This window comes from Coffea eugenioides, chromosome 10 (assembly GCF_003713205.1).
Source record: "Coffea eugenioides isolate CCC68of chromosome 10, Ceug_1.0, whole genome shotgun sequence".
NCBI classification, from domain to species: domain Eukaryota; kingdom Viridiplantae; phylum Streptophyta; class Magnoliopsida; order Gentianales; family Rubiaceae; genus Coffea; species Coffea eugenioides.
In genome coordinates this window covers 11314605-11334190 of record NC_040044.1, presented here as the reverse complement: position 1 = coordinate 11334190, position 19586 = coordinate 11314605, and the positions used below count along the sequence as shown (strand labels likewise).

Below are 19586 nucleotides of genomic sequence, written 5' to 3'. Positions count from 1 at the left end.
ATGGCACTACTTTCATCCCTTGCTGTCGCTTCTGATCCTAGCCCATCGCAGGATTTTTGTGTTGCAATCAATGATCCCAATGCTGCTGGTAATTCTTTACAACTATCAGTCATGTAGCTGATCGATGAATTTTTGCAAATGTAAAGGGTCAATGGTAGTAATTAAATGACTTGGAATATTCCAATAGTTGAATCTAGAGGGAGGGTTAATTTTTCTATTTTAATTACTATGAAATATAATAAATTTAAATTTAAAATGTTTTTAACTACTAATTAAGAAATTAAATAGATAATCAAACCAAACAGCGTAGTGGTAAGAAAATAATTGGCAAAACTCAGGGTTCAGATTTTTTATCCAGAGTTAGAATTACAATCCAGTTAATTTCGGGACATACCAAGTGTAGTCACCAAAATTTTATTAACTTCTTTATTCCATTTTTATTTTTATTTTATTGCTATTTCTTTTTTCCTAAGAAAATCATTTTTACTTTATTTGATTATTTGCTTGGCTTTATAGGAAAAAAGCACAAAACAAAACAAAATGAAAAATATCATTTTTTTAAAATATTTTTCTGCCCCACGCATGCGTGCTGTATCACCTTCTTCATTCGTACCAAAAACAGGTACAAAGGAGAGCTGGAATTTGGAGGCATCAAATTTGCATTTTTTCCCTTTGCTTTTTCCCCAAGTCTGGCCAATACAAAGGCCACCTCACCCTGCAAGATTTATCAAGAAAATTCTGGAAGAAAAGCTATCAAATGGCCCAAAATAACCAGCAAAAAACCAACTCTCATCCTCACCATTGAGGTGAGGTGGAAAAGGATCGAATAAGCTTGGTGAAGAGTGTTCGTGCTTTATGGCTCGTGAGTCCAGACATGCAAGTGGGCTCGTGATCAAATTGAGTAGAAGGCATGTTTCTTGGCTCGCATTCATCAAGACATTTTTCGAGTTGCTCCTTTGTAGGCAAGCACTCGATTTGAGGATAAATCGTCTTCAAGAGAGAGGGAATGATATGAAAATAGGATCCAATGATTCAAGTCCAGGAAAATTCGTTGTACAAGTCTTCACATTCCAATAATGGGTATCGAGCTCAAGAATCATTGAAGATCCGAACCTGTGTCATGTTTATTTCTTGTAATCATTTATTTAATTGAGTTTCCAGCAATGTTAGTTGTTAATTAGAGTTAATTTAAGAGTTAAGTAAGTTGTTTGAATTAGGGAATAAAGGCTAAAGTCATATTGACCATAGTTAAGCCAATTTGAGTTAGTTAGTTTTCTATTCTAGTCTAGTTATAGTTTTAGGAAAGTAGTTAATTGTTTTCAAGTTGGTTTAGGTCTTTGAGTCTTGTAAAAGGCTATAAATAAGCCTCAAGTTTCAACATTTTTTATAGTCAAGTCAAATGATGAATAAAATTTAAGAGTTTTCTCTTTCTTGTTCCTTGAGAACGTTCCTTGATACAAAGTGAGTCGTGTCTCCTTTGTTCAAGTTTTGGCTTATCAATTCAAGACCACGTTGAATTGTGACGCCATTCTACCAACATATCTTGGTTCGCTATCTTGTTGAGTTGTGGGTCGCAATTAGATTCAAAGTTCGCAATTTCGTGAGTTATAGGGGTCAAGGTTGTTCCATCTTTGTATCCATAACCTGGTCGAAATAGATTCTTCCGTTGTCTGTGCAATTCGTTTCTTCGAGAAGGGAAGCTTGGAGAATCGAGCGCATCATGAGGGTTTTGTGGTTCTCATTTCATTTAAATAGTAAAAGACATAGCTTTAGGGCAAGAAGGAGGTAAGAAAAGTCGACTGCACAAAAATCTAAGGTGGGAGAAAAGAGAAAGAAAGAGAGAAAGAGAAAGAAAACAAAGGGTTTTGTAGAAATTTTTTGGAAATAACAGGGTGGCCGACCCGTGGTCTTAGAGCTCGATTTTCTCTTTTGATACAACTCCGTTGGGAGAGATCTTGATTTCTAGGTAATCTGGGATCTTAGTAGCAGAAGTTTCATTTAGAAAAATTTCGAAAAAAAAAACACTGCAACCCCTTCGAATTGAGGCTTGAACTTGCTGCAGTCACAATTCTTCACTACAAGAAAATTGGTCATCAGTGACAACTTTTCTCTGTGACGAAAAAAAGTTGTCACAAAAGTGGATCTTTTATTGACGACTTTCTCACTCGTCACAAACCTCTAATGGGAGCCAACTCATTTGTGACGACTAAGAAAAGTCGTCACTAGTAAATTCCCGCCAAGATTTAGCAAGAGCGCGGGAGTGTTTAGAACACACAATAGTGACGACATTAAGAACATCATCACTATTGCTTGGCCTATTTACGGATGACTTTTTGTTGTCGTCACTGATCACTAAAAAAAAAGTTATTAGTGACAACATTTTGTAGTGATGACAATAATTCGTCACAAAAGGAGCTTCTTTAGTCGCGACACCTAAAGTTGTCACAATTGCATCAAAGCAACTAAATGTTTAGTGACGACCCGTTATTTTCGTCACAAACTACACTGCAAGAAATATGGTCATTAGTGACAACATTTTTTAGTGACGACAAAAGTCGTCACAAAACGTGGTTGTTTAGTGACGACAAGGAAAGTTGTCATAATTGCTCAAAGCAACTAAGTCTTCAGTGACGACCTTGAAAAAGTTGTCACTAAAATGATCTATATAGTGACAACTTCTAATATCGTCACTGTCACTCTACTGATTTGGATTTAGTGACAAGAATTAATCGTCACTGTTTAAAGTACTTATTTCTAAGTCACTTTCATTAATTCTATTGTGCCACCCTAACTTTTGAGATTTAGCCCCAAATGTTGTAAAAAATTCCCTTAATTCCATTATGATACCTTAACTTTTACAATTTAGCCCCATATGTAGTGCACCGATTTCTTTAATTCTATTATTACTCCCTAACTTTTGTAATTTAGCCCCATATGTAATTCACCAATTTCATTAATTCTACTATGGCATTCTAACTTTTGCAATTTAACCCCCATATGTAATACACCAATTTTATTATTTCTATTATGGCACCCTAGCTTTTACAATTTAGCCCCTATTTTTTTATTAGGAAATTGCGAATGGTATCTTGATAAACTATGCATAAATATTTTATAATTTTCTCAAACTTAAGTAATAATTTGTTATAAACTCTAAAAATATATCTTTCATTACAATAGTTATAAGACAGGCAGGTCTTTTTATCAATGGAAAAAGAAATTTATGCCAAATTTATCCTTTGTACTACATGCCAAGTAGTATTAGCAAAGGAATAACAAAGTACTACAAAGTAATTAACAAAATAGCCTTCAGAGAGTGTAGTTTATGGGCAAATGAGCATTATCTATTCAAAGTACCAACTTTTTATGGGCATTTTACTCTCAAACATATAATTTATGATAAATTTATAAATGTTTGTAAGTAAAATTCAAAAAGTGTTACACTGATTTCTTACAAAATGAAAACTGGCAGGTTATCTTTTCAACATAAATTAAATTTTTTTAAAAAAAGAAATGGCCCATAAAGTACCAACTCTTTGTGGGTTTCCTCCATTACATGAACAAATATTCTGCTCTTTATGGGCATTTCACTCTGAATCATTTAATTTATGTTAAATACATAAATGTTTGTAAGTAAAATTCAAAAAGTGTTGCACTAATATTTTTATGAAAGGGAAACTGGTAGGTTTTGTATTTAACATAAATTAAATATGTGAAAGCAAAAAAAAAAAGAAATTACCCATAAATCTATGTCTTGCAAATCTATACTAGTAAAATAGTTTCAAACAAAATTAAACATTAAAATAAACTGTAATTTATACACATTAAAATATCTGTAATTTATACACATTTTGCAACTACTACTTTGTGTTTTCTCTGTAATGAATTTTTTAACTATTGAGAACTTAAGTTTTGTCTTGCAAATCTATACTAGTACAATAGTTTTAAACAAAATTAAACATTAAAATAAATGTTTGAAAAAGAACAAAAGTACATTTATCACTTGCAGTAATGTAACAAAATTTTCTCAACCATTATCAATATTTTCACAAAAGTACTAAAAACTAGCAATTGACAATATTAAAAACTAGCAATTTAATTAGTGACGACTTTTCCTGTCATTATAATCTTGAATAAATTAGTGATAACATTATGTCATCACTAAATTTTCTTTGATTTTGACTTAACAATAATGTCTTATTAATAGCATTTGATTATTTTTAATGAAAGTCTGTTATAACCATAGAATTTGACTTTCGTTATTTTCAATTAATGATGTACTTTAGTGCTGCAATTATAAAAAAATGTAGGGCTAAAATATTTGCAAATTATAAAAGTATATTTTCACTTATATGTAATTAACAAATTTTGCCACCTATATTGATGAAAATTTGTGTTTTTGTACTAAAAAATAAAGAATAATAGTATAGCAATAAAATCTATGCTTCAAACCAAATTAAAAATAAAAAAAAGCATGATGATTGGTCTTAAATGTTGGGAAAATGATTATTTTTATTGAAACTATGTTATAACCATATAATTTGAGTTTAATTATTTTCAATTACATGATGTTCTTTAGTGCTGCAATTATAAGAAATTAGTATAAATATTAGCAAATTATAAAAGTACATTTTCAATTATATGAAATTAACAAATTTTGCCACCTATGTTGATGAAAATTTTTATTTTTTGCTAAAAAATAAAGAATAATACTATAGCATTAAAATCTATGGTTCAAACCATATTACAAATCCAGAAAAAAACATGATTTTTGGTATCAAATGGAGGGAAAATGAGTGAAGTCAAAATTTTGATCAAATCATAGTGAAAGTGCCGCGCAACAAAAACAATATCCAAAGCAAAGCAAAGACCAAAGCAGCGGAACACATTCTGAAAACAAAAGCAACGGAACACTTGGTCTGAGTTAAAGCAACGGAACACTTGAGCAACACAAACTTTCACCGAGCTGAAACAAACAAGCTTCTGCACTGAGCACAAAACAGAGCTTCCGCACGGCACCTGATACCTTCACCCACACAACAAATCCGTTCTCTGGCTTCTCACTAGCATCACCATGGCTGTCCAGCATTAAAGGGCAAGGTTTTCATTGGAAAGGTTCATTTTTCTCTCTCCTATACATTTTCCCCAATTTTTCCAAATCCCTAATATTCTACAATATTTTTTGCAAATTTCTGCCCAAAATCTTTTAGCAGCTCTTGATTATTAGATGCTATCATAGCTATGTTGTGCTCGGAACTCCCCCCACTCGACTCGATTCATCTAACCTGTGGCTGATTTGTTTCAAGTTCATTTCTGCAAACGTGATTGGTCATTGAGTTGGATGTCCGTTATTTCGAAGAGGAGTCCGCTTGATTGGTGCATCGATCAGGTTTGAGAAGCTGTCTATTCGAGTCTTAAACGTCTGTCAAATTGTTAGCCATGCTACTACATTTTCTTCTCTCCTTTTTTTTTCCAATCTTTTGCCCCCTCTATTTATGTCGAGGAAGAAAAGGGGGACATCGGCAGGGGAACGAAGGAAAAGACTAAAGTTTCATTTGGGGGCTGGTGATTGAGGAAGTGAAACCAGAAACAGAGAAAGGTCTTGGCCTAGAGGGGACACAAAGAAAATACAGAGCAACAGCCGCTCATCGGCCATCACAGCGCGCAATCTCCATAGCTGCCGTCACTCTGCTCTCATCCAATTTCCGCCGCCTCCAAGTTCCGCCACGGCACCTCCATTTCGTGCGCCGCCTAGCTGCCTGACGCATCTCCCCTTCCCGCACGGCCTTTCTCTCTCACTGTCGCTCCTCGATTTCATGTTGCCACCCACCACTGGCGCCCAGCTCCAGCGCGGCTACCATGGCAGCTACAGCCGCCTGATCATTCGTACCTTCCTTCGACCATCACCATCGCCTGCAGACTTCGCCAAGCAAACGCTGTAAGCCGTCTGCCTTCTTTGAATTTTAGTTTTCCATTTTTAGTATGAACATTGAAAAGTCTCAAAGCATGTTTGCCGTGCGTTTGTTCAGTGCCAACTTCATGTTGATTGCTAACGATTTTAGATTGTATGCTATTGTATATTGTTTGGACTGAAATCTCTTGTGTTTTGACAAATTTTGGGGGGCTAATTACAGTCCCAATTGAGCAAAAATTGCTGGATCCTTCTATGCCCATGTACTGTTTGTTAAAATGCCCGAGTGAAGGTCTAAATAGAAGATTGATGCCTAATCTGCTTGGGGAAGACGATCGTTTGCTTAAATTTGCAATTCCGGTCATTCCATTTTCCTGAATTTCATAATTCGACCCTAAAACATCCATAATTCATTCAGTTAAGTACCTATTTGGTTGCATTTGAACCCCTCTAAGAATATCACTTTCAACTGAATACCAATGCTTCATGTCTTTTATGCATATATCAATAATAGCAAACCTGTGATTGTAGAGCAAAATGAAGGAGTTACAGCTAGAAGCTCATTGTGGTAATAGCAAACCTGTGATTTGTTTTTGGTAACTTGTGGTCATTATGGACTATTTTTTGGTAATAGCTGGTAATAACATTTTTTGGGGCTGATGTTATCCATCATTGTGGACTATTTTTTGTTATGGTTGTGTAGTTTATGGTTATGGTTATGGGGCTGATGGTTGTGTAATAACATTTTTTGGGGCTGATGTTATGTATCATTGTTATCTGAACTTATTCTTTGGGAAATATCTAGGTATCATGTATATAGTGCTGTTAGTTTATCAATAGAGAGGTAAAAATCTGATTGTTCATCTGCAATAGTATATTATTTCCAAGTACAAGCGACAGACCATGCATGAATAGCAATCTTCTTTTTGCCTATGTAGTGACTTGAAAGAAATGAATATAATGCAAAGGGGGTGTTTGTGAACTTTGATTGGTTTCACCTATTTAGATGGTCTTCACTTTCACATTGTGAGGCAAATAGCTCATTCTCTTTGCACAGTTTAATCCTACAGAGGCATCGTTTCCTTCATGATTTATGAAGCATAAACTCCTAAAATCAAAGAGGGCTAGTACCTCCTGTATTCACACCTCGTCCAATAAGTTGTTTTCTGTGTTTTAATATATAAAGAACCAAAAGCATAAAGATTAAACAATAATTACTGTGGGAGTCCAATTTAATTGTTCAATAAGTTGAGCTATTTAAAAAAGAAGAAAGAAAATAAAAAAACTGGTTAGAGAGCTCTTTAGTTGAGCTTATACAGTGTTGTATTTGTATAGATTGGACTGTGATTTCTAACTTCTTGCTGGTGTTGTAATATGTGGGCCCAAATTATATGAGGTTCTTAATGAATTGTAATTTTTGTCTTAATAATCTAAGTCTCATTACTTGTTCTTTATTATTGTACTCCTCCCCTTACCTACTTCTTTTACTCTTTTATGACAGATAAATGCTATTCATACTAGCTTTTGGAAGATATCTATGGTTATGATTGAAGAATGTTGAAGACAAAATTGCCTTTTGCTCATGGAGTGGTTCATTTAGATGTTCTTCAATTTCTTAAACTGTGATTGCTTTTGTAAATGTACCTTATGTACAAGTGATATTTTGGACAAATGTTATTTTTGTAGGCATTAGTTGGGTAATGTACACTTGAATTTGGCATTTGAGAATGCTATATTATTACCGTGTAATCTAATGCAAATACTTTTGGTTATCAATCGTTCATGTTTATTTGTATGGTTTGTTTAAAATCAATGATTTAGCAATGATTACAGGCCAAATTATGACTATTAAGCTATTGAGAAATTATCTAATGACAAAAAAAAGTTGTCACAAAATAGAAAATAAAAACTCCTTGTCACAACAGAGACTGTCACTAAATCTAAGTTACATTTGTGACGACAATTGTTGTCAGTAAAATAGTTATATACAATGGCTTTCGGTGCTTTTTAGTGACGACCTTAAGTAGAGCATTTTTGACAAAAGGTCAATTCGTCAATAAAACACTTCCGGATTGTTGTCACTAATGACAACTATTTAGTGACGACCTGTCGTCACTAAATAGTTGTCATTAGTGACAACAATCCGGAAGTGTTTTATTGACGAATTGACCTTTTGTCAAAAATGCTCTACTTAAAGTCGTCACTAATGTCACTAATGAGAACTATTTAGTGACGACCACTGTTTATTTTTACCGACGGGGATTTAGTGACGACTTTGTGACGATCAAAAAGTCGTCAATAAAAGGTATTTGTGACGATATTTGTATGTTCTGTGATGATTTTGTGTTGTCACTGATGAACAATTTTCTTGTAGTGCTTGAACATTCTTCGACGAAAGTTGCTGTCCATTGTTTCAGCTCTTGAATCCGTTCTCCTTGAGGTTTACCACGCTTGTTCAACTCCACAAAGCATCAGAGGTACCCTAGTTCATTCCTTTTCTTTCGTACATGCTTAGATCCGTACCAAATTGGTTGAAAAGTTACTACACATCGTTTGGTTTCTTTTCTCTGCTATTTTCTCTTTCTTGTTGCAGCCCATTTGTTTAATCTTCCGTTGAATCTTGTATTTCGGTGATGGGATCTTGTGTTAATGTTTGAGGTTGCACAGCCTTATGTATTTACGTCCGAAATTTGGAAATTATTTTGGTACGGTTTTTGGGCTTGATAAGCTTCCAAAATTGCAGAAAGCTTCAAGAAGCATGCATGGAAGAATTAAAAAATTGCAATTTTACCCCCTGACTTTTGCATAAATACACTAAGACCCAAAAGTTTGTGAAAAATGAATCATGTCTTCCCTTTTCAAGCTTTGATCTTCTTTTGTATATTTTATGTATGCTTTGAGTGATTTATTTCTGGATTTAGGATATAATTAAAGTTTAAATAATTTTGTTGGATAAAAATTACCTAGTTAAATGTTTTCTTCTTTTTTCTTTTGGGGATTTAGGAAAACAATTTAAGAAATGGGCTACGGTTATTTGTTGGGCTTTGGTAAATAGATTTGTTTTTATTTTCTTTGGGTTATGACATGAACTTTGAAACCAAAGCCCAACGTTTTTGGTTGGCCTTGTTTTAGTAAAATAAATGAACTAGCCCATCCATTTCTTCTGATTTTCCTTTGGGCCAAGGAAGTTACGGCCTAGAAAAAGAAACAAGATCTCCCAAAGGCCTTTGAGAAATCAGAAAATAAAATTTGCAATTAAGCCCCTAATCTTTTAAGTAATTATACCATAGCCCTAAAAATTTTTTATTTCTTTCAATTAGGTCTCTAATTTAATTGTATTTTGGTTCCTAAACTTTATCTTTTATTCAATTTTGACCCCTAAGTTTTCAATAATTATAATTTAGTCCTAAATTTTTTTTTAATATTTTGCAATTGGATCCCTGATGGTTTTGATCTCTTAAGTATGATTATTTAACTCCTTTCATTATTAATCATGCTTCATTTAAATGCGTTTAATTAGTAAATTTTAGAGATTTTATATTTTTTATAATAATAAAGTGAATTTGCTATAAGTTTGCATTTTCTTTTAAATTGTTAATTAAATTTGGCCTTGATCATTTTATTGATTTTAGAGTATAAATAGGGCAAGTTCTACCTCATTTAACCACTATTTCAAGGAAGGTACCTTCTATTATTATTTTATGTTCTTTTATGTGCTCCTAAGTGATTTTATGTATGATTGCATGTTTTAAGTGTTTTTTTTATTTATTCATTTAAAGTTTTAGTTTGTTTTATATAATTTTTTATGATTATTTGGGAGGCATTTAAATGTTAAATTATAATAGATAGGTGTCCAAGAAATGTATTTATTTAGGCAACGTAATAAATATGTTTTATTTTTGTTAAAAAGGTAATTAGTTAGATAAATGTAATAGATAAATTTATTATTTCTAAAAATTTCCCTTCTAAATTGTAGTTAAGGTCCCCAATATAATAGATAGTTTTATTTGCTTGCATGCTTGTGTGCTTGTGTGCTTATGTGTTTATTCGCTTTCTTTAGGATTTTGCATTTAGATATTATGCCTATATGTTATGTGCTATATGTGATTTATGTGTTTATTTGTTTTAATTATACTTTACATGTTTTATTTATTTATCATAAATGCATAACGTCACTACACTAGTCTAATGCTAGTGAGGACTTGTAGAAATAAACCAGTGCAATACTAGATCATTTAGACCGTTTTCGCATTAGGTTCATGCCTTGTGCGACACTTATTGCATTTCATACATTTTTTCTATTTTTAGATTATTTTTATTTGCATGATATTTTTTCTACTATTATTCCCTTACCTTCTATATATTTGGACCATATCATTTAGAATTGCATTTCATTTTAGAAAATTAGAAATAAGTTAGTCCATTTACTTGACTAGATTAGAAGAGTCACCCTTCAAATATGAAAAATGAACGAATATGGTTTCTTAACTTTGACACGCTCTTATTTCCTCTAAAAGAAAGAAAATTGAGTCACGAATTTTAGCATCCGGTACTCGTTATGTTGCATTCCCCTCTTCTAGGTCATATATATTTATCTATATATTATAATTTCTTTTTTTTAGTCTCATATTTTACATTTTTCGTGACTTCTTTAAAAAATCATTCTTGGGCATCATAATTAATATGATTTGCACTAATTATACTTTGAAGAGACATTCCAACCCTCTCGATACACCCTATATTCGGGTTTGCATCCATATAAAAACACCCAAATGTGATAAATTTATGTGTTAGATTAGGAAAATTTTTTACCAAATCTCACAACTAATTTTGGTTAAGTTGAAAGGGTGTCTTAGATCAAACTTTGTTTTCCCTTTCTTCAAATGTGACTTCTGAACTCTTTTATCTTATTTTCAAAGATCTGGCATCATCTAAAAGGGTTTTTTTATTAAAATATATTTTGGGTGATTTGATACACCTAAACTCAATACCAAGTAGCGACTCCTATTTTTCTTAAAAAACCTTTTTAGGCTAACGTGCGTGTGAATTTTTCTTCTTCATTTTCGTACCAGAAACTAGTACATGTGACCTGGAAATTTTGGGTGCGTTTTCCCTCATTCTTTTTCCCTAGGCATATTAGTTCAAGAAGCTACATCATCTCTACAAGAATGATCAAGAAATCTTTGGAAACAAGATCATCAAATAGCTCAAAATAAATTAACAAAACCCACCTCATCCTTACCATTGAGAGGGTTTTGGACAACTTAATGTCAGGTTTTTGGAGAACGAGGAGAAAAGGTCGGCAAAAGGAAAACAACAAAAAGAGAAGAAAAGAGAGAAAAGCGAGGAGAGAGAAAGAAAAGGAGCAGAAAATTTTGGCTGGAAAATTCTAGAAGAGGGTTGATGGTTTAGTCTTCTTCCCGACCGAGATTCGACTTTGAATATAGTCAATTTTTTCGTTTCTGCACCATCTACGTTTAAAGGGGAGAAACTTTCGTCTAGGAAACTTCCCAAAAAAATGCCTCTAGATCTCTCTAATTTCAACTCAAAATCACCAGCTCGCCAGTACTTAAACATCCTGCAACACAAGTTTGGTTGCTTGGTTCCAGCGTTTCGATGCACTTTTCTTGAATTTCTCCACATCTATTTGACTCCATAAAGCAACAAAGGTACTTTCAAATATAGCTACATGCAGAATCCCCATCATCACATGGTCCCGCAACAGAACATTGAGAAATTGTGAAAACATGAGTTCCTATCCGGAGCCATCAGAAAGATCCACAATGATTCTCTCTCGTCAGACGCTACAAATCTGGGGGCCCAATTGAATGAGATACTGAACAGATTCAATGAGTTAAGTGCAGAAATGGTGACGCAAAAGTGTATGATCGATTAACTAGTCTCAAACAATGCTGGCGGTGTCCAAAATGACCATGTACCTATTGACGATAATCAACACGAATTAGAAAATCAACCACCTCACATGTCACACATCCAAATAATCTTTGTCCCACCTTTTACAAGTCCACCTGGGGGTGCTTTTACTTACCCCATCCCTAGTTTACCACACACATATTTGAACAGTATCTTAGTCAATCCCACTAGTAATCAAATTTTCCAAAAGTATCCACAAATCAATCTGAACATCCTATCTAACCCTTAAGGGCCCCATCACCCTACCACAAAGCCATTGATATTGGATACCGCCTTTTCAAGGGAAAGTAAAAATAGACGAACCCTCTGCTCCGATTGACAAAAATCTGCTGAAAGGGTTAGACCGATTTGATGAATTTATGAAAAAAAAAAATCAAGGATTGAACAAGCATAGAGGTTTGGACTATGATGAGTTGTATCTCTTTCCGGATATGCAATTGCCTTTGGGTTTCAAAGCTCTAAAATTTAATAAGTACGATGGATCTTAAAATTCTAAAACGCATCTTAAAATGTTTGCTAATAAACTTGGCAAACCTGTGGATGACGAAAACTTGCCGGTGCGATTGTTCCCTGAAAGTTTGGAGGGCAACACTCTGGATTGGTATTCTAATTTGAAGCCTGAAGAGATGAAAACTTGGTTGAATCCGTCTATAGTTTTTGTGAGGCAATACGAATACAACTGCGAACTTGCACCGACAAGAACAATGCTTGAAGAAACCAAAAGAAAATCATATGACATATGCTAAACATTAGAGGAAATTGGCTGTGACAGCCCCACCTCACCCTAAGAAGAACCAAGGGTTCGGCGGACCGCCTGTCCAACTCTCGCCAGGACTACAGATCGGGAACAGACATAAACCCTTCCAAATGACCAAATGAGCCAAAGTAAAAGATACAATCAATCTTTGGTACAGCGTTCCCACAAAAATCAAAACGAAATAGAAGAGCCGCTGCTACGACACAATCCATCCCAGTACCAGTACACTTTGTTTAACATGAGAGAATGTACATGTCCAAATATATGTCACATAAACATGAGGAAACACTTCAAAATATACATAGTAGTAAGTTTACAAACCAAAAGGAAACATTGTATTAAGATACATTTAGGGTTTCTAACTTCCACGGAGATATACAAAAGGGGGTTTATACAAGCTCAATTCATTCTTCAAAATGATCATTGGTCCAAAAGATGGTTTCCTGTAAGGAAAACAAGGATAACGGGACGGGGTGAGCTTACGCTCAATGAGGTACCAAACATATAGAGGTAAAATCATGGCCTTTCACGTTTAACCAGTTAGATACATATACCAAATATAAAGGAAAGCAGTTAGACATAGTGATTCAAAGGGAAAGGATACAGGTGGCTCTCAGGAGCTAGATTTCCATTTGCAGTACTTGATCCGAACCCGTTGACTCTCCGTCAACGTACATAGAACCAACATATCCGTAGACTCCACTTTACACCAATTTCCGTCCATCAAACATACCCCTATCGGACCCGAACTCCATTCAAGAACAGTAATATTAATACTCGAGTATACCGGAATCAAGAGTCTCAATACCCAAAGATTCCCAAAACAGACTACCGTGGTTCGTTATCTAATAGACCAGACCCTTGCCGGCCCGACTTGAGTAACTAGCCACAGGTGTTAAACTCAGTGGTCACAGAAAGGTCGTTGGATACCAGCCTCCAAACGACGTCCGAATAGACTCACATATAGTTAACAGATTATACAGAGTAAATAGGCATATGGACAGACAAGAGAACGAGTGTGATAAAGTACACTCTCGTCTCAAACAGAATAAACATATAGTGCAGTCATTTAAATCACAGATTGCAGGGGCAGAAACCAAGTTAAACAGCAAATGAGGGGAGTGGTACACTCACCGGTTTAAGTACAGATACTTCAAAAGTTTTCACTTCAAACTGGCGTTAATCGCCAAGAAACCCTAAAATCATCAAAGTAAAATAATTGAAGGTTTCCCATCCAAAATCGAGTAAACGGAATGCACAAGTGAGGCTCGATTACATGTCGTACGCTTTTCCAGGTTAAATACTAGTGCAAAAGAATAAAATATGAATTTTGAGTAAAAAGATAACAGTTGGTCCTAGGGTAACAAACAACCCCCAAAACCCTTCATTCGTGCTAAGATCAACTCAATTGAAGGAATCGCGTAGCCCTAAAAGTTTGGGCAACATGCCCTCTGTATTTACCTATTTTCCCAGCCACTTATGGCCTCATTATTTTCCTCAATCAATCCCAAAGTCATACGCAATATAAATTCATCACAACAGCCGTTCAATAGGTTCAAAGTCATTCAAGTACAAGATTTAGCTAGGAAAATGATCGGAAATGAGCTTTAAGCTAAGGAACCAAAAAGACAGATTCACCGCTACTTAGCGTATCGGACATAACCGAAGCTATGCTTATTGGATTGAAGTGCAAGTTATACCGTTTCGAATCTAAGACAGAGGGCTATATCTTTGATGAAAACTACTTAGTCCAGTTCTCATCCTAACTAGGTCAAAATTATCAAAAAACCCCAGATTTTCCAGTTCGAAGCTCACTGTGAAATTCAACTAGCAGTCCTGATTCATTCAATCATATCTCAGCACACACAACTCCGATTCAGGTAATTCCAAAGCCATTTGAAATCTAAGATACAAGGATACAATTCTTAAGAAGATATTGACAACCAAATCAGTAGTATTCCTGGTCAAACTAACCAATTACAGAAGCTGATTATCAGTTTCGGACAGAAACAGGGCAACAGGGGTATTTAGGTCTTTTCATAGGTTACATTGCTCCAATTGGGCTGAAATTTTGCAGACAACTATAAAACATCATTCTATACAACTTTCATGTTTTATACTAAGGCCAATTCGGCCTCTAACTAGGGGTAACAGTACCAGACAGAATAGGGGAAATTGAAACCCTAATTTGGAATTTTCCGCACAACATGGAAATTTTCCGCAATTAACTACAATTTACACACTATAGCTTCATTCTAGACTATCCTAAGCCATCATCCATGGCCACACAATATTCAACATATAAAAATAGAAAAATCAAGAATAAATATAAAAATTCACCAATCTCTACCAAAAGTCAAGAAATCTTCCACAAAATCACATCTTTAACCAACACAAGTCATTAATTTACCATTATCAAGACCAAAGATGGAATTCCTTAGCTACTCACCTTACAACCTCAAGAAAGGAAGCTACTTAGCACCACTTTCTTCCAACCTACTTCAATACTACTAAGAGAAGGATTTTTTTGGAGCAAATTAAAGTTTTAACGGTTAGATTATATGATTGAGCAAGATTGGATGAAGAAAGTTGGAGGGTTTTCTTTTCTTTTCTCCTTGAAAGAATCGGCCAAGAGAGGGGAAAATAAGATGGTTTTTGGTCAATTTTTGAGTTTTAGTAAAGTTAGTGAATAGTTGTCAAAATCCAAGAACCAACCACTTCGCGACACCTAGCACCTTTTTAATTCAAAGCTATCCTTTTGTCTCTCTATCCTTAATCCAACTAAGCAACCTCTAATTATCTCCCAACACCTAGTAAATTAATTCATGTATACAAAACTTAATCTAATAGGCCGAATTTTATCGAACTTACCGCACTAGTGGGTTCCACATCCGGTATACACTATTAAAATCTTATAAACTAACTTATACTAGAAAAAATGATTTACAAACCATATTTACTCATAAAAATTATTTTTAAAATTTTTCGAATAAATAACATGTGGAAAAATGTGCAATTAAAAGAAAATAAAACCTAGCAATTAAGAAAATTCCGAGTTCTCACATTGGCCGCTAAGGTGGAGCCCCCAATGACTGAAGAGGAAATTGTTCACAGCTTTATTAAGGCACATGATCCCCTGTATTTTGAGAAAATTTTTCGTATGACTGGTAGTTCATTCGCAACTATCGTCAACAAACTCGAAGAATTCAATGAGTTTGTTAAGACAAAAAATTGTTAATGTGTCGGCTCTGAAAGTACAGTTGGAGGCCCTGCAGAATCAAAAGAATCCTAGAAAGAAACCTCAGTTCAAGAAAAAAGAAAGAGAAACTACTTTTGTGTAGGATCAAGGCCCCTCTTTTAGACCAAGATTTCAAAATCGCTCTACATACTCACCTCCTTACTATTTAAACCCCCGACTTGTTTACCACACCACTATCAACCCCCCTCGTCCCCGACCAAACTATACAAGTACACCCGCATCACCTTTTCAGACTTCTCAACCAAACTTACAAGTTCAACCCCGACCCCTTTATAATCCAAGACCTATTCTACCAAGTAACCAAACATATAACCATACCCAAACCAATGAAACCCAAAATCAAAATCAGTATCGAATTTTTACCAATTTGGACCAACCTATCGACCAATTATATGAGCAATTCAAGGTTGCTGGCAAGATTGGCATTGTGCCTCCTAAGACCTATCCTAGAGGTGTTCTCATTGATTATGATCCCCAAATCATTTGCACCTATTATTCTGGGAGTCCTGGTCACTCTACTGCCAATTGCTGGGCATTGAAACACAAAATTCAAAACATGATTAATGCTGAGATATAGTTTTAAGAAGGAGATGCTAAGCAAGGGTTGAATGTCAGTAAGAATCCTCTTTCCGAACATAAGAACATTGTGGGGGCTATCACCACTGATGAGGAGTTTGAAGAGCCTGCCCAATGTATTGTGAATGAGACTGAGGTAGTTGGGATAACTGAGAAGCCATTTATATTGGAAAAAGAACTCTCTGAAATTAGCAGGGATCTTTTCATCTTGGACTTGTCACCCTTTGATTGTGAATATAGAGTAGTCGCTCGTTCACAACTTATAAGAAATATCATGGGATTATAGTGAACTTGCCCTATTGATTGCAAATATAGAGATGCCAAAGGAGGAGGTAACTACCGTTACCAAATTTGAAAAGATTGTGGGCGATTCTGAAGCTTTTGTCCAACCAAAGGCGAGGGAGAACACTGTATCGTTGAAGTCATCTGTGACTGAAAAGGAGGTACTGAATTTTCTCAAGTTATTAAAGATGAGTGAGTACAAGGTTATGGAACAGTTGGACAAAATGCTTGTCTAAGTCTCTATTCTGGACTTATTTTTAACTTTTGAGTTACATAGGTAAGCACTGCTTAGAGTTTTGAGCGAGGTTCGAGTACTAAAGAATATTTCAATTGATAAGTTTACTTACATTGTAGAGAATATTTTGGCCTTTCTGATAAGGATTTGACTCCGGAGGGGATCAAACACAATAAGGCGTTATATATCTCAATTATAGGTGGCAAATCAATCCATTTAATTAAATTTATCCATACCCGCCCATGAATAGATGGGTATGAGTATCTAAAGTTTTTGCATATGGGTATAAATGGGTTATAAATGGGTATTATTGGATAACCCATCAAACCCAATTAACCCATTTAAAATTGTTTTCCCCCACCCATTTTTTTTCAAATTTTTTTATTTTAGTATGATGTTAACTACTTTTGTTTCATTATTATTATTATTTGTTAGTTTTATTTTATCATTTTATTTTCTCTTAATTTGTTAATTTACTCATTTTTTAGTATTACCAATTTATGATAAGTTTTAACCTATTTTCCTACCTTTCCAAAATAAAATTTTAAATGTACACATGAAAAAAATATTAGGGGTTCAAAATTTTTGGATTAAATTTTTATGTTAATTTTTATAGTACTTAATTCAAAATTTTATATTCTTATTATTCAATTATTAAATAGTATGTAATTTTGTGACATAGAGTACAGATAGGAAAAAAATTGATAATTAGGCTTATTGAAATTAAAAGTAAATATTTAAAAGTAATGATGGGTGCAAAGAGTGGTATAAATTGATAACTTAGTTTGTAAAAATGAATTCAAATGAGTTTAGAAAAAGTTAAAATAAATGAGTTATAAATGGGTAATTGGGTTACCCAATTCATTTTTTGACTTATCCATTTATACCCATCTAATTAAATGGGTATAAATGGGTTGACTCACTTATACCCATTACCCATTTTATCCAACCCAAACCCGCCAAGTCGCCCATTTTGACACCTCTAATCTCAGTATAGTGCAATGAAAAGTTATTGCCCAGAGTTTTGATAGATAATGGATCTGCTTTGAACATCTACTCGTGGAATACTCTTATAAGTTTGGACTTTATGATGCTAGACTTTGCCCGTCAGCAACTGCAGTAAGAGGATTTGATGGTGCAAAGAGAAAGTCGATGGGTAAAGTGCATCTGGTGTTAGAGATAGGACCTGCTTAATTTCAAATTACCTGCTAAGTCATGAATTTTCCAAGTGTCTACAATGTCCTGCTTGGGCGACCCTGGATCTGCCCCTCTAATTATGTGCCATTTTCTTTGCATCAGATGCTAAAATTTATTGTAAATAATCAGTTAATTACCGTATTCACCGAAGATGATTGCATCATTATTGTCAACTCTGATTTGAGTAGATAAAGTAGTAGAAAAGGTCTTAATTCTCCTCACCATGTGACCGATATTGTATCAGTCGGATGGTTGTACAAAGAAAAGACAGATGCACTTGAAACTAGCGTCATGATGGCCAAGGAGATAATCCAAGGAGGGTATGAAATAGATAAAGGTCTTGGACGAAATTTGCAAGGTATCTTGGAGCCAATATAGCTTTTGAAAAAGAAAGACACATTTGAATTAGGATTTCAGCCAACCGCTAAGGACAAAAGAGAGATGCAACCACACAAAAAAGTGAAAAAGGAAGGAAAGCAGATTGTCATGAGTATCCTGCCATTGCACTATACATTTCCTCATCCATCAAGGATAATTCTCTCTAAATTAGATGAGGAGAACCTGATTCAAGAAGTTGAGGTAGGTCTGTCTCAACTATTCGTTGGAGCCATTTGCGAGGATGAACCGCTAGAAGATATGAAGTTGCCAACAATCCCTGAAGGAGTTATGTAAAATTGGACCATTGACTATCTTCTCTTTCGAAAGGAATTTCGATGGCCGAAAATAAAATCGTTTGACCGTTCGGATATCACCATTCTAAAATTTAATGATTGTAAACTCGATATCTCTCACGAATTTGAAATTATGAAGTCCAAAATTCAAAACGAGAGTGATAGCGAGGAGCAACTTGAGTCTATTTCAAAGATTCTGAACAACATGAAGAGAAATCCAAATCGAATTTAGAAGAGACAAAAAATCATTAACATTGACACTAAGACGGAGGCTAAATAAATCAAAATCAGTGTGCACTTAAATAAGGAGTAAAAAAAAGAAATGATTGAATTCTTAACCATGTTCTAAGATATATTTGCATGGTCGTATGATGATATGTCCAAAATTTCTACAGATATAGTGGTTCACAGACTGTCCACTAATCCAAATTTTCTACTAGTAAAGAAAAATTGCGCAAATTTAATCCAGATATAAGTCTCAAAATCAAGGTGTAGATCGAGAAGCAGTTCAATGCCAAAATCATCATCGTGTCTCATTATCCCATTTGATTTTCAAATTCCGTACCTATTTCGAAGAATAGTAGAGAAATGCGGGTGTGTGTCGATTATAGGGATCTCAACAAAACCAGTCCGAAGAACGATTTTTCGCTACCAAATTCACATTCTTCTGGACACAAAATCGAATCTTTTGATGACTGTTTTGCCAAGTATCATCAGATTTTGATAGCAGAAGAGGGTAGAGTGGAAATTGCTTTCATCACTTC

At 34.5% G+C, this 19586-nt stretch overlaps 1 protein-coding gene across 1 annotated transcript in view; it reads left to right on the top strand.

Moving 5' to 3' along the window:
• The window catches only part of LOC113750425 (germin-like protein subfamily 1 member 14), a 36026-nt gene continuing 16440 nt past the window's right edge, over window positions 1-19586 (top strand). The window contains exon 1 of the mRNA XM_027294400.1: window positions 1-88. Coding sequence (XP_027150201.1) covers window positions 1-88 — 88 coding nt within the window. The remainder of the gene's footprint in view (window positions 89-19586) is intronic.